At 43.7% G+C, this 15,068-nt stretch overlaps 1 protein-coding gene across 1 annotated transcript in view; it reads right to left on the reverse strand.

Annotated features, from left to right (window-relative positions):
* CDH2 (cadherin 2) overlaps window positions 1-14,669 on the reverse strand; it is a 114,290-nt gene extending 99,621 nt beyond the window's left edge. Inside the window, exons 1-3 of the mRNA XM_031612901.2 lie at window positions 14,483-14,669; window positions 13,740-14,164; window positions 2,802-2,913 (exon numbers count right to left, since the gene is read on the reverse strand). Of these exons, the coding sequence (XP_031468761.1) occupies window positions 2,802-2,913; window positions 13,740-13,814 (187 nt within the window). The 5' untranslated portion in view covers window positions 13,815-14,164; window positions 14,483-14,669. The remainder of the gene's footprint in view (window positions 1-2,801; window positions 2,914-13,739; window positions 14,165-14,482) is intronic.
* Window positions 14,670-15,068: the final 399 nt, after the last annotated feature.

Genomic DNA, 15,068 nt, shown 5'->3' on the forward strand with positions numbered 1-15,068 from the left:
TTTTTTTTTGGTTCAAAAATTTAAGAAACAACATGTCAAGAAAACATCAAGTAAAGTTCAAATTATTCTGCAACTGACTGAGAGGATCATAAAGCCTCTATGTTTGTTGTATCAACGCACAAATCCAAAGAAAATTAGAGCTTTCAATTCTAAATCACACAGAAAACTTATATATGTGTCACTTCTGAATTCATACTAGCATAATCATGCAGTTAGATATGAATAAGGCCACTGAGATCAGAATCAGGCCCATGGTTATACTTAAGAAGCAAATGTCATGCAACTATACATAACTTGTAGCATCATCTGAATCTAGTTCAATAACCAGAAAATAGGCTTTTGACAACAATAGTATTTCAAAATGACAGTATAATTAAATTTAAGTCAAAGCTATGCCATGATGGACTGTATGTTTATCTGTAACCAGCAAATGATATGCTTTTAAGCATGTCAGAATTTTCAAAAGAATTAACCATTGCAGTAATGCAACTGAGGAAATGGTAGTAGAAAGCAAACTCCTCCAGGTCATTTCAAAACCAGTTGATGTTGATGTGATACAGAACACGCTATATGCTCTGTACATTTTTTCCTATTCCAACTTCCCTAAAATGCTATGCATTTTAATACCATTCAAGGACAAACCAACAGTATGCCTCACTCCAAAGTTTTAAAAAGCAACAGGAGGGACTGTGTAGTTGAGATGAGTAATGAAAAAGGAAGTCAGTTTTCCATCCGTACATTACTTACTCAAAACCAATTAGGGCTGGTCAGTCATTATCATCAGATTTGTATGAGCAATACTGAGAATCAGAAGGCAATTCACTGTATTTCCCAGCCAGTAGAAAGACGTGAGAGAGATTTCAGAAAGGGTCTTGATTCCATGAAGACAGAAGACAGTTTCCATGGGACAGAGCATATCCCATGAATTCATGTCATTTTCATGTTATGATTAACCAGCAGCATTATAACTGACCATTACCAAACAATGGTTTCAAGACAGCACATTTGGAAAGCAGTTGCCTTCTAAGTTCTCTGCTGTTGTTTCTGCCCCTTTCTCCAGGTTTCCAACATCACCTATGGAAGGAGTTCTCAGTGTTGATAACTATTGCAACATTCTACAGCAGAACGGTATATTAACTCGCAACTGGTCGAGCAGTGAGGGAAATTCCTCTGTATTATCTTTTCAGTTAGCTGAATATTTAATTTAATGCATAAATTTCTAAGCTATTCTTCAATAAAATAAAAAATGTGGTTGTTAAATATATTTCCTTGAAACTGAACTAAAAATGCTTTAATAACCGAAGCTGAAACATGATAAAGGAGATTGATTCTTTGATTCTACTTCCATTAACGTTTCCACTATACTTCTCAAAAGCACAACACAAGTCTGTAAGAAAATAATTAAGGAGAGATACCGGTATATACAGCATGCAGTATCAAGACTACAGCTTCTATTTTGTTTTGCAGAGTCATTAGCATGTTTTTCATTCAAGAGTCTTGATCTGTGTAACTGTACTTACATGCGAGAGAAAACAAAAAATTAAATTAGCTATTAAGATGTATTTGAAACTAAGACTGATGTTCTTAGTCCCGCAGTTTCAGAATTAGATTGAATAAAAGCAACATTGATGCCAGCAGTTCAGAAAACAGTGAAATTTATGCAAATTTTTTAAATGTCATTCTTTCACAAAGTTCTATACTGAAACTTAGCTTATTGGGAAATTCAAAAAGGCTCACATCAGGTGCCTTTGTGTTCCACAGATGGCTAATCTAGCCCTTAAGAGACAAGAAGACAAGAAGGGCAGTGAACCCAATTCCCCACCCAGACGGCTCCCAGGCACATGGGCAGACCTACTGACTTTAGAGCATCCCATGCAGAAGCAAGAGCTCACACTGGCGGAGCTCACTGCTAGCTGGAGACTTGGCTAGCCTTTGTCTGGGCATCGTGCCACTCAGACACAGATACGTGCCAGGGCAAAGCAGCAGTGCACCGTCCGAGAGATAGCACCGGCATGATGCTGTGCTGCCTGGCAAGGCTCCTCTCTGAGCACTGAGAGCTATAGCCACTGACCAGGGCTCCCAGGCAGCTGCCCTTGATATAATTCCCTGTCCTATGTCTTGCCTTCCATAGGTGCCTCTCTCCTGAGGTCACTAGGAAAAAGCAACCTATGTTGCTGCCTAAATTAAACTACCCACTCCCGTGCTACATTGCCTGTGGATACGCAAAAGCTTGAGCTCTCTTCTCCATCTTTGGCAGGTACTTAAGGAGCATAATCACTTAATTATCTACAGCCAAAAGCATGCTCCCATACAGCCTCCCATCTTGTCTAACAAATATATATGTGACTTCCAGCCCCATCAGAGTGCCACCAAAGACAGCTCCCTACTAAAGGAACTATCCCTGCATTGATTTGTGCACGAAGACTAGGTGCTAACTGCAGTACTTCCATAGAAGATAGAAAGCAGAAGGGAAGCTTACTTTACCTTCTCGACACTCACACATGGGTTCAAATTACAGGCAGATGACAAATCAGTTTAAGGGCTGTAATAGGAAGTATAAACGGGAAGACTGTGCTAAGAAAGGGAATTATTCTATCTATGGTGAACATATGTCCATGTGCTACCATTAACAGCAACTGATTTTCCAGGTCCTACAACAGTAACCAAACAGTAAGGAAAAATTAATCACATAAGAGCTGATATTCCTTCCTTAATTTGTGTCCTAAGAATGAAAATCTTCAACACTGATTTATGATTAAGATTCTAGGTAATAGAAATCAGAACATCTTTTCTAGCAGTACCGTTGAGCAGAGGCTGTCCTCCATGTACACTCCTCGACACGACTGCACTGTGCACATCTTCAGGAAATCCCATCTTGCACAACACGTCTTCACAAGTTGCTTTTATCGGTGCCTGAAATGCAAGACAAAATTTATGTAATATCACAACCCTTATTCACCAGAGAAACATTCCAGTTAGCACACATTCTGTTTTGCTGCTATCTTGTACAAACAGCATCTTTGTTCCTATACGACAGCAATTAGAAGTCCGAGGGCAAAGGGTTAATCTCTCTGATAACTGGAATGGAAGAAACAAGTCCCACTTGTCTGGTAAGATCTAAATAATACACAATCTTGATTCTTCTGACAACTGAACATTTCAACTAAACCAGTCTTTGAGACTGAAGTGGAAACTTAGGGGGAACAAAAACATTCCTTCCTCTGGAAATAAATGTTGCACAGAGACAAATGACTTTTTTTTTTCATGGCCAGATATATTTGAGAGGAAAGACTTCAGCCAATGATTTAAAATGCTTTATTTAGACATCTCTATGTGAGGCTGCCCCAGTACCTGTAACTGAAGACAGAATGTTGCATTTGTGGTAAAGTAACAGTACTTACATTTGTGTTAGCAAACAGATATCATAGCAAGTCAAATGGTTCCAATGTAATCCCAATCCAGTGAACATTAGGTTAAATAAAGAGCTGCTCTTCACTGAATTTGCACAAGGCAAAAGACAAGCAGTTGAAACCGTTCTCTCACTTGTGAAGAAAGTCTCCCTTCAAATCACATTTTTCTAAGTTTCATAAATGACCTTTTATTAAGAAAGATAATAGTGCACAAAAACTTTTTTGTTCTGTAGAGGGTTCCGTGTTCAAAATATACTGATAGGTAAAGCCAGCTTTCAGGACAGTTTGCTGCTGTAAAAAAAAAGCATACAACTTGCTCTGGCAAAAGACTATGATTTCTTTTCAGTGGATTGTTTTTTCCTTATTTCAGAGCTGCATAGAACAGCCAAGCTTCCATGTGGCTAAATGACCAAATGGAGAAAAACACCTCAAACTGCACAAGGCAGAGACCAACTTTCACACCACTACACTGAACTGCATTCCAGATACTGAGACCCCTTGAAAAACCTGACATGCACCTACACATTATGTAAAGACCTATTCATATGCATGCCCAGATGCTGTAGTATATGAACTTTGATATCATGAGCAATTGTGTGCTTTTGCCTACAACTGATCACATCTTTAAAAAGATTTTCCCTTCTACTTTCTCAAATGGGCGTTTCTCAAGTGGAACTACTTGAAGTCATGTAAGCACACACCAGCACACATTTCACAACAGAAGCCCAACAGGAAAGAGGCAAGGAGAAAAAAAAAAAGAAGGATGCAAAAAAAGCAGATGATGGTGCTACACCAGTTTACCACTTTCCTGAGCATCAGCACACTGACTCAGGGCATCAGGATATTATGCCCTAAGCTCTGTGCTCACACATTACCTGCACAGAAGAGGAGGAGCATTCCCATACTGTGCAGTGGCTGTGTCACCTGTTTGAAGACAAATTTCACCAGGTCTGGAGGCTGAACACAGAGATGTTACAGCTGTGCGCCTGGTCCAGCTCAGCTTGGCAAGAGATTAACCCACAGTCTGCCTACAGGTTTATCAGCACTTTCCACTGGAATTTTTCAAGCATGCAGCTATCTGTCACCACTCTGTCTCATAGTGCAGTCACAAATTTTGAGATTAGTTTCCATGCTTTTAACAGCATATCATCTGTAAACCAAATCCCTTTCTGTCAGAGGCAGGTTAGGGAGCACTTAACCAAACCACTATGATGGCAAACCCGAGCAGGTAGCACGTGCTGGCATGCAGTGGGGACAGCCCACTGGTGTTACTTCAAGAGCAGAGGCAGTAAGCTGAACTTGCATTTAAGATGAACAAAAGTGCAGCACCAAAAACACGCTGGCTTTCACCCTGCTGACACTGCTACAGGAGCAGTAGTCTCAGTGCATGAGAACATTACAGATGTGGGACAGCAGCGCCAGAAACCACGTGTTTCCCAGGGAAGAGGTCCCAGCAGAAGTGCTTGCTGTCCATTGACACGCTAGGCCATGCACAGCATGCCAGCTCCTATTAGGGTAATTTTATTGCTATTGCAAGGAGGGATTTGTAGCACAGCCAGATGCACTTACACTTACCGATCCTATCTAAGCAGCTCAACACACTAGCAATAAAAACAAACATTTTTCTACCCACCTCCAAATTAGTAAGCTATCTAGGTAAGCACCCAGTAAGAGAAATTTTAATTATCAAGTGTCCACTTAAACTGTGGCACTGGTTTCACTGTGATTTAATCTTTTTTTTTTTTTTTTTTTTAAATATGGGGACCTAAAGAAGAAATGTAATGGAAGAAAAGTAAAGAAAGAAAGGAACAAAGTTTAAAGTACGAGGAGGCTATGCAACCTGCAAAGTTGGAACCTGGGTCTGCAGCTAAGCATCAACAGCCCACTCAAACATTGATTTTTTAAAAGATAAAAAGATGGTAAAATCAAAAAATAATTATGATTCCAGCTGCCAGGTTCCTCGGCTTTAGAATCAAATCACAGGCTTTATAAAGTTTCCATAATTTGAAAGAAAAATACTAAGACTTGTTTAAACTACTGCATAAAAGATAACCTCAAAGAAAATGTGACAAAAAAAAAAAAAGCCTTTCATGGTATCCTTGAAACAATAAAGGTCCTGGGTGGGCAGTAGAGGAGATAACAGGATTGTGTAACAAGTCCGCTCTGATGCGCCTGGGAATCTTTCAGCCTTCTCAACAATCTATACGTACTAAACAACTCTTATAAACTGAAACAATGCCCACTGAAACAAAGACGTGGGGACATGAATAGAGAGCCTTCTTTGTTCTTTCATTTGCAGCCATCAATTTTATCTGGAGACAAAAGACTGTACTCTGCTCTCCAAAAACAGTCCTTTGTAAATATTGTTTGAGAATAAAAACACAAGGGAAAGGAGAATTTAAATTTCCAGCATTTCTTAATCACCCCATGTTAAGCATTTTGAATTAAGTAGGAGTTGTAGCTTCAGACACAGTGGGTCACATCAAGTTCAGACTGAAAATACTGCAAGACTTAAACCATTTTAACTCGAAGCAAAAGACAGTGCTGGAATATTTTTATCTCCTTATCCAGGGCAAAAGGGGAAAACTAGCAAAGATTATGGGGGCACATTACTGTAATTTACAGGATTTTGTGTGATTAGTGCAATTCTCAAGACTATTTTGAACACAATATTAGTTGTACATCCATCTACAGAAGGACACAACTGAAAAACTATCTTTTAAGATGGAAAGCAATTACCTTAGCTTGTACTCACATAAAATCTACTTAAAAGAGTTACAAAGCTTTGAACAAGATCAGTACATGGAAAATTCTTCTCTGAAGCACTAACAGACTTTGCAAAAGCAAAATAGGTACCACTGTAAAACTATTTTGCTTCCCCTTATAGCTAACTCAGTCATTTTTAAAGATGTTCGTTACATTATGCTGTTATCTCCAGATGCTAAAGCCTACTCAAACTTGGTAAGGTCATGCATATAAACTTGGTAGTATACATTTCAGACTAAATGCAAAAGACATGCTGCACTCATGAAGCAACATGACACACATTAGAAGCCCTCTGTCAAAACTTATTATTCAATTAATTAACAGAACAGGTCATTTTGATAAAGCAGCTGAGCCTGCTGTTTTTGTACCCTGCCCCTCCAGTTACTTTAACTTCACAACTAGAAGTCTGTGGTTTAAATTCAAGGTTGTGCCATGGCTCAATTAGAAAAAAATAAAATCCTCCATGACCATCTAAACTTTGTAACTGTAAAGGAATCATATTTACATGTTTTTCTAAACACCACCAGTAACATTATTCCAACAATGTAGGCTTCACACTTGAGAAAAGATTGTAAATGGAAACAAGAATAAAACCAGACAGGACTATTTCATTAACACTGATGGTTCTAGACTAATAGCTCTCTCCAATTTCCAAACTTGCTAAGACATAGCCACATTTAAAATGCAGTTCTGTAAGGAAACACCTATTTAAAAATGCAAGCTCACCACACAACTGTAGAAGCAATTTTATATCACAACACGCATCCTATGTTTTCAGAATTGGATTCTTAAAGACTGCTTTCAAACAGGGTTGGTCTTGTTCCTTGTGCATATGCCATACACCACTGGAGTTCAGCAGTTTCAATTCATCTGAAATATCAAAGTCTCTGCTTTTGCACTGTTTGCATTTGCATGTACCACAACATTAGATTTCTTAATATTGATTGTAACAAAATGCAAGGGAAGTTGTTTACGAAAGACTTCTTTCTTTTATGCTGAATATAGCTTACTCCTGTAGGAAAATAAGCCTACGTCGTAAAACGAGGAATGGAGGGATATGCATTGGAGAAAATACCACACCACACATTTATAATTGGATGTGTTACAGCTGCTAATTGCCAAGTCCAGCCAATTCGCAGGGCATTATTGTGTGAAGCTCAAAACAAAGTCTTACATAATTACACCTATGACAGAGCAGGAACTGGGTATTTGAGCTCTCCCTCGTTAATAAGCAACATTAATTTTCAATTGTGACAGTAATATTCAACTTAAGCACAGATCACAGAAACATCTGTGACTGTGTTTAAAGGCTGGGAGTTTCCTCATTAATTTAAAGGCCAAAATTGTACCTAGCATTCATTCACAACTTATGTAACTCTAGAGATCATCTTAACAATTTTTAGTTTTGGGTAAACACATCATCTGACAAAATGTGATATGTTGCACAAGGTAGATTTTACTTTATGAGAAGCTTCCCCTCACTACCATAAAGTAACAGGCATATGAAAGATAACCTGCAGGATCATTGCCACATCTCCAATATACTTTAGATGCAACACTTGAAAACGATCAGCAACTCTCTTAATCTCTGACTTACTGCTAAGAGCTGCAGCAGTTTATACCTTCACACAACTAAAGAGAGTTGAGCGTAACTCCAGCAAATACTGTCAAGTACCGTTTGTTTTCAACTGTGGACTGCAACAAGAGAGAAAGTGCCTTTCACTCAAATTGTTCTGGGAGCTAGCAGCTACCCAAGCCAAGGCCAGACCACGTTCTCCCTGAGGTCATCCAGTTACCTCTATTTCAGAGGCACCAAAAGCGGTTCTCATTACAGCACCTTCAGCTCATATTAGAGCTCCACTCCATGAACCAGATTTCAAACCAGAAAGTGCAGCTTCTTAAACCAATACATAAAGCTTTCAAATACTTCCACAGGATAACGGGATCTACAACTTCCACGCTATCATTTGTTTCAAAATGAACTGCCTCAAACTACCACTGGTTACTGTTTGTTTGCAATCCAGAGTTTCACAAACTGCACTCATAGCCTCCTCTTGTTCAGCCCGGCTGAGAAACAAGGGCTGTTGATTTGCTTTACAAAATATGGAGACATTTATGGGCGTATCTGATACAGCACAAAGCTTTGATCTGGAATTTCTTGTTCCATCAACAAGGAGAACATGGAACCCCCACTCTCCAAGACACAGTTCCTATCAGAGAAAAAAAAGACTAAAATTTCAACTAAAATGCCACAACTAAATGGATTTTTTTAATAAGTCTAAGTCACATTTCTGTAATAAAAAAATAAATATTTTAAAACCAGCCCTATGTTTGACTACATATCCCAATTTCTTCAAAAAACTGAAACTTCCTCACTCTGACTTGATGATAAAGGTTGCGTGTTCAGCATCTCTGCCCATGAAAACTGCTGCTGATGCACACAGAAGAGCTCTGGGTTTTTCTGACCTTCAGGGGAGGCCTTGCAAGGCCTATCTGGAAGAACTCTTTCAGGGAATCACAAAATTTTAACTATGTCTTCAGCTGCTGGGTGATAATTATGTGCTAATTATAAGGAATGGAGGAGTCCCTAGGCGAGTCTGTTGGTAAAAATATATTTTTTAAATATGTCAAGGAGTGCCTAGAGGAGAGGATAAACGCGCCTTTTGGATATATGATATTTAATTAAATACATGAATACTGACTAAAACCAAATAGTTTAAGTGAATCGTTGAAAAGGCTTGGCAGTGATATACCTTCCATCTTGGAAGCTGCTGTATCTGTTTTCATAAGCCATTTAAAAATAGAAAGCCTAATTTCCCCTCTTTATTCAGACAGAGCTCCCATGATCTTTCAGTGAGAACGGCAGGATCAAATCAAATTATGAATCACGCAGATTAGGTCATCCACTGATCTGCCGCTGCCACAAGAAAGGGAGCTGGAACACAGCCCAACACTCAGATAAGGAAGGTCCTTCTCCCATCAGCCACAAGCTACAAACACTCTCCAGCAAGACAAATCCTCCTCAAACTCATCCCACGTTAATGCACACCACCTTTTTTCCTGAAGTTCTCTCTCGCAGAGAAACACTTGAAAAGGCTGCCCAGAGAGATGGTGGATATTCCATCTCTGGAGATGTTCAAGGTCAGGCTGGATTGGGACACTCAATAACCTAATATAGCTGCTGGACTGCTCACTGCATGGAAGTTGGACTACTTGGCCTTTTAAATGTCCCTTCTTAACTCAAATGATTCTGATTCTAGACAAACTCACTTCTGCCTGGTATGGGCAACCAGTGACCAAGCAACAAGCATCACTTCAGTGAAAAGTGAGGGAAATTGCTATAAAAATGATAATTTCTACTGCAAAAGACATTGAGTGTTTACTTTACTTTCATCATTCATATGGGATTTGCCCCATTCCACCTCATACACAACTGGAAAGAATGAGGTAGTAGATAAACGAAGCCTATCTACTATGACACTGTAGGCCTCTCCTATACTTTGTAACAACAACAAAAAAAGCTTAAAAATAAACACATAAAAAGCCACCATAATACATTACAGGTTCAGTTTCTTAGGTGAGCAAATTGATGTCTTGTACGCGCATTGTTTAAAGCATAAATTCTTATCCTAGATGCTGGTAGCTGGTGAACTACTGAACTACATGCTATTTAACTTAAAAAATAAAAATAAGTAAAACAAAAAAGCATTCAGAAAAAAAAAGAAGGAAACACAACAGTGAGAGACAAGGAGTTTAACTGGTAGATGATCCTCTCATTCAGGCAAGAAAAGCCATTCAACAGTTCCTGCTTGCTGCCACATGACAAAAAGTCCCTTACGCAAGGCAGTCTGCAATGAACAAAAATAACTTGATTCACAACTTCCCCAGGCTATTTTTAAATATTATACTACTAAAATTTACTTGTTATACTACTATAAGAACCAAATTTTCTTATGTGTTCAGTTATTAAAAACATCAATAATTGAAATTACTGACATAAAAATGTCACTAAAAATAATTAAGATAGAACATGACAGGGTTTTTCCAGTGATGTTTCTGGGAGTTCCTCCAACTTCTGGGAGCAGAAAGACAATAGATGGGAAGTTTTTGAGTTACACATTCTTAACTAGATGTAGTTCAAAAAATATGACAATTCAGGATGATATTTTAAAACAGGTATAACAAAACCCACAAATGTAACTGACTTTTCTTTATTGCACATTAAATTGCATGCCTACATAGTAGAACTACACACGAAGAAAGAGAGCAACAGAAGGCTTTCTAGAAAACACACATCATTTATTAAAATGAAAATTATGAATACAATACAAGAAAATATCTATCTTCTGTTACATTGGCATCGTATACATTTATGAGCTTGCTACAATACCTGTTCAGAGAACAGAAAACAGAATTTCCTGTTTTGTAAACCAGTGATTTCAATTCCAAAAATTCACTGCCTACTTCAGCGACATCTATTTCTGTCCTACAACAGGCAGAAAAAAACAGTTTACAGAAAAAGTCTTTTTGAAAAATATATTTTAAAACAATGCATCCAGTTTAATATCCAAAGATAGATTCCCAAAAATACGTTTGTTTTTTTCAATGTTGAAGATATTAGAATTTTGAGGATATGTCAGTGGTACCACTATCACCTAAACCAGGCAGACAGGGAGCAGAGAGCTCTCTGCTGCAGCATCCTGCCACATTTAACTTCTCAGATTCTTTGAAGGTGAAGCAAAAACAGGACAGGAAGATCCATAAAGGTTGAGCCACTCACGTAAGTGTTCTGTTCCAGGGCTTATGAAATGCATTATAAAACACATTCAGTTCACTTTCAAGGGAGTAATGATGTTTGAGTCTGCTTTGTTTGAGAGACACCCTCAAACTCATTTTAGTTCTTATACAATCACGTATCTACTATAATACTTAAAATAGTTTGGCTAAAAAAAATATTGAAGACACGTGTGTTATGAGATACATTCAGAATAAAAGATCTCAGCTCTCCTTCTGTGCAAAACTGCATTCATGTATCTCGCCCCATTCTGCCAGAGATCAGTGCTGGAGGTAAGAGTGGTCTAATTGACAAGAAACTCAATCACTGAATTCACAGCTGAGGCAGCTTAACAGGAATGTCATTTAGGGCAAGAGTTTTATCACCTGGATATGTTTGCTAAGACCTGGAATAAGATCAAAACTGCCTGCGGGGAGTAATAACTTATGTCCCTTGTCATCATAATTCGAATTCAAACCAGTCTTCTACATACGCAGGGCTCTATAATGGCATTATTATTTGTTCTAATTCAGAAATGGAGAACGCCCATGGAGTGGTCCCATCACCTTGTACTTAAAAAGAACGATTCCCCTTTTGAGCACTTAATTTCTATTCCCTTTTCCAGTTAATTTTTAACTCATCTCAGTTTTATTCCCATAAACCCAACACTCAAACCATCTCTTCCTCTGCTTCTGTTTTGTTGTTATCCCTGTTCCAGAAGCAGCTGACGTTTGGGGCAGAAAAGCAGATACTGCTTCTTCTTTCCTACCCTCTCCCGGGTTCTTTACACAGTGCTTCCAGCCTCACACTGAATTGGCTGATCAGCAAAATCAAGAGCAGTTTACATTCTCTTGCATCCCATGTGCATTATACATTGCCAGAAATCTAAAGCCCTTTCTTCTAAACATACACAGAACCCACAGATCTGACTTAAAACACACTTCCAGTTATGATCAAGCATTCCATCATGACTGCTTTTCCACATCACTGATGAAAAATGAGTGATCAATAACTTCAGACAATAAAGGCAGAGAGCTCTTGTGTTGCAAAGAGGCAGGAAAAAGCTGGAAGGTTCAGCACTGCAGAAGAACCTTAAAGAGATAACCTTGTACAAACCAAAAGGAGCAAGTACCAAGGCGGGAAAAAAAAGTTCCCATTGCACCCTATTCGTGAGGGCTCTTTGCAGTACACGTGAAAGAAAAAATAAATAAAGTGCTGTACAGACACAGGTCTATAAATCTGATTTCATACCCAACTTCCAATTTTGTTACACACTATTAAAAATCAGTCCTAACCTGATTTAATGGATACCCAAACAAGGGGGAAATTGGATTCCCCAAGCGTAACACAACAGTGACACTGAGTGATGCATGAAAGCAGTGAGGCTCCCTCCTGTCCCCAATTCAGAGCTCGGGCTTCATTTTCAACCTGCCCCGGGTAGGAAAAAGATGAAATAAAGGCTCAGTGCAGAACGTGGGCTTTGAAGAGTCACTGAGACGGGAACAATGAACAGAACTGAAAGCGTGCACGATAAACAGCACTAAAAATCAGTCTGTACCGGTTTTCGGGATCTGGGTTCTGCCTTGCAAAAACAAGCATAAAACAAAGCTAAAGTGGCACAACACAAGTTTCTGAGCAGAGTGGGTGCTATCATGGAAGTCAGTCGAGTCCTGCCGGACGCTCTTCCATAGCGATGGACGGACAGACAGCCCCATACCCTGTGCCCTCTGTGCTGAAATCCGCCTCACCGCGCTGCCAGCCAGCAGCCCCGGGCGCCGCTGGGACGCCCGGGGATCGCAGAGAGGGCACGCGGTGAGGGAAACAGCGGAGAGGCGGCAGAGCTCCCTCCTGCCCCGCCGCTCACCATGGACAGGGGCCGCCGGCCCGGCCGCAGCCCGTGCGGGAGGCGGAGGCCGCCGCAGCGCCCCGGGGCCCTGTCCCCGCCGGCGGCCCGGCCTCCGGCCTCTCCCCCAACCCGCCAGAAATGCCCCGACCGTAAATACCATTAAGAGGCGATGATCTGCGCCATCTGTCCCTCAGATTTACCGCCCTCTCCACCCCCCTGGCTGGGCTCAGCCGGCACAAAGCCAGGGGACAGCGGCCGCCACCCGCTCCTACCGCGTCCCCCTGGCGCTCGGGGCACCCCTGCGGGATCCATTTTGCCGCCCGCCACCTGCCCCCACCCGGGTCCCGCTCTCCCTCCGAGCGCCGCCCCGGGAGCGCCCCGCACCTCGAGCCCTCCCGGGCCGTGCGGAGGGGCTCCGGCCGTGCGTTACACACTTCGGAGCCCCGTCTCGTCCCGCTGGAAATTCCCGTTACACGCAGGGGGTGGGCGAGCGGCGCCCGCACGGAGGCGGCGGCTGATTAAATTCTTCCCGGGAAGGGATTAGCGGGCACGGAGCCGGAGGCGGCGGAGCTCCGTGCCCTCTCGGCGAGGCCGGCCGGGCTGTAGCCCCACCTGCCCGGGAGGGACGCGGGGCTCTGCCTTACGCCGCACCGCTCCTGTTTCCCCGCACCGTGTCCGTTCCGCTACTTTCTCCCCCACGCGCGATACGAGGGAGATACCTCCTCTTCCGTCCGCAAAACTAGGACCGGACCCCCCTATTCCCCCCCATAAACACACGCGCATCCCTCCGCACCTGCTCTCCCCCCAGCCCCGAGCAGGTGGCCGGCAGCGCATCCCGCGCCCCGCCGCTCCTCCCGCCGACTCTCCCCGGGCACCGCCGCCCGCAGGGGAACAAAGAGCCGCAGCCCGGCCCCGCTCCCCACCCGCCGCCGGCGGTGCTTACCTGCTGCAGGGCCGCCAGCAGCATCAGCGCCAGCGGCGGCAAGATCCGCGGCGGCGTTCCCGCTATCCGGCACATGGAGGCGAGGAGGGGCGGCGGCGGGGCGGCCCCCGGCGGTCCTGGAGCGCGGCTGGAGCCCGGAGCGGGGCGAGGGGTGCGGCGGGAGCGGAGGGAGGGTCGGGCGCCGGCGGCTCCCGGGGCTGCGTTCTGTCCCCGCCTGCCCGAGCCGGTGCCGCGGCGCTGGCTGCCGCCTGCCGCTCTAGCTCATGGGCAGCGATGCAGCGGGGGAAAAGAGAGACGGAGAGAGGCGGAGGATGGGGGAAACTCGGCTCCGGGTCAGGCTGCTTTTCTCTCTGTCGAGCCCCCTCCGCGGTGCAGAGGGTGGGCAGGGAAGAAGAGGAGGAGGAGGAGGATGGGCGAACAAAAGGCTGCGAGATAAGAAAGAAGTAGCTGCTGCCGCTGCTGCCAGGCCGGTGCGGCGGCGGCTCGGCGCGGCAGTCCTCGGCGCCGTCCCCACGCCCGGATCGTGCCCGCCCCTCTCCTCCCCGCTCTGCTCCCCGGCGAGCTCGGGCGGGCGGCTCCGTTCAGCTCAGCGCCTCGCCCCGGGCGTGCCAGCCCCGCCGCTGCCCCGGCCCCAGCCCTGCTGCATGCTCCGTCTCCACTTTCTCTCTGCCTCTTTCTTCCCTCCCTCCACCCCTCCCCCTGCACGCAGAGAGCCCTCCGCCGAAGCACGATGATAACAATACCGAGCAGCCTCTGTGCGTGTGTGCGCGCCGGGCGCAGCCGCTCCCTACGACCAATGGAGCTGCCCCGCCTCGCTCCGGGGAGCGGGTACGAGGCTGGGGCACCCCGCAGCGCCAGCAATCCGGGAACAAAGAGAAAAATAATTACAGAAACGCTCCTAACTTGCTTCGCTGTGATTGTTTGGGGGGCGAGGGGGAGGGACGAAGGGAGGGAGGACCCAGGGGTGTCATTCCCGGGGGTTGCGGGGCGCTGCCGGCGTCCCAAGTTTAGCTCTAGTGCTGCTGCTGAGAAGGTTGCTTATTATTATTTCTGTTACTCCTCTCCTATCTTTTCCTCTTTCTTCTTTACTCCTTTCTATTCCAAACTACCTGCCGAATTTACCAGCCAATGTTTTTCAAAGGCTTTGGCCGGCGCTGCGGTCCGCGCGTCCAAAAAATGTCAGCGTGCTTAACGGAAACGGAGAGCGCTGCTGAGCGACCAGTCACAGCAGCGACTATCAGTGCTGGGTCAGTGGCGGAGCTGGCAAGGAGCTTCCCTCGCCCTCAGGTCGCTGAGCAAAGTTGTTTTGTGTCCATGCATCGCAGCTCC

Source organism: Phasianus colchicus, chromosome 3 (assembly GCF_987193195.1).
Source record: "Phasianus colchicus chromosome 3, bPhaCol1.hap1.1, whole genome shotgun sequence".
Taxonomy (NCBI): Eukaryota; Metazoa; Chordata; class Aves; order Galliformes; family Phasianidae; genus Phasianus; species Phasianus colchicus.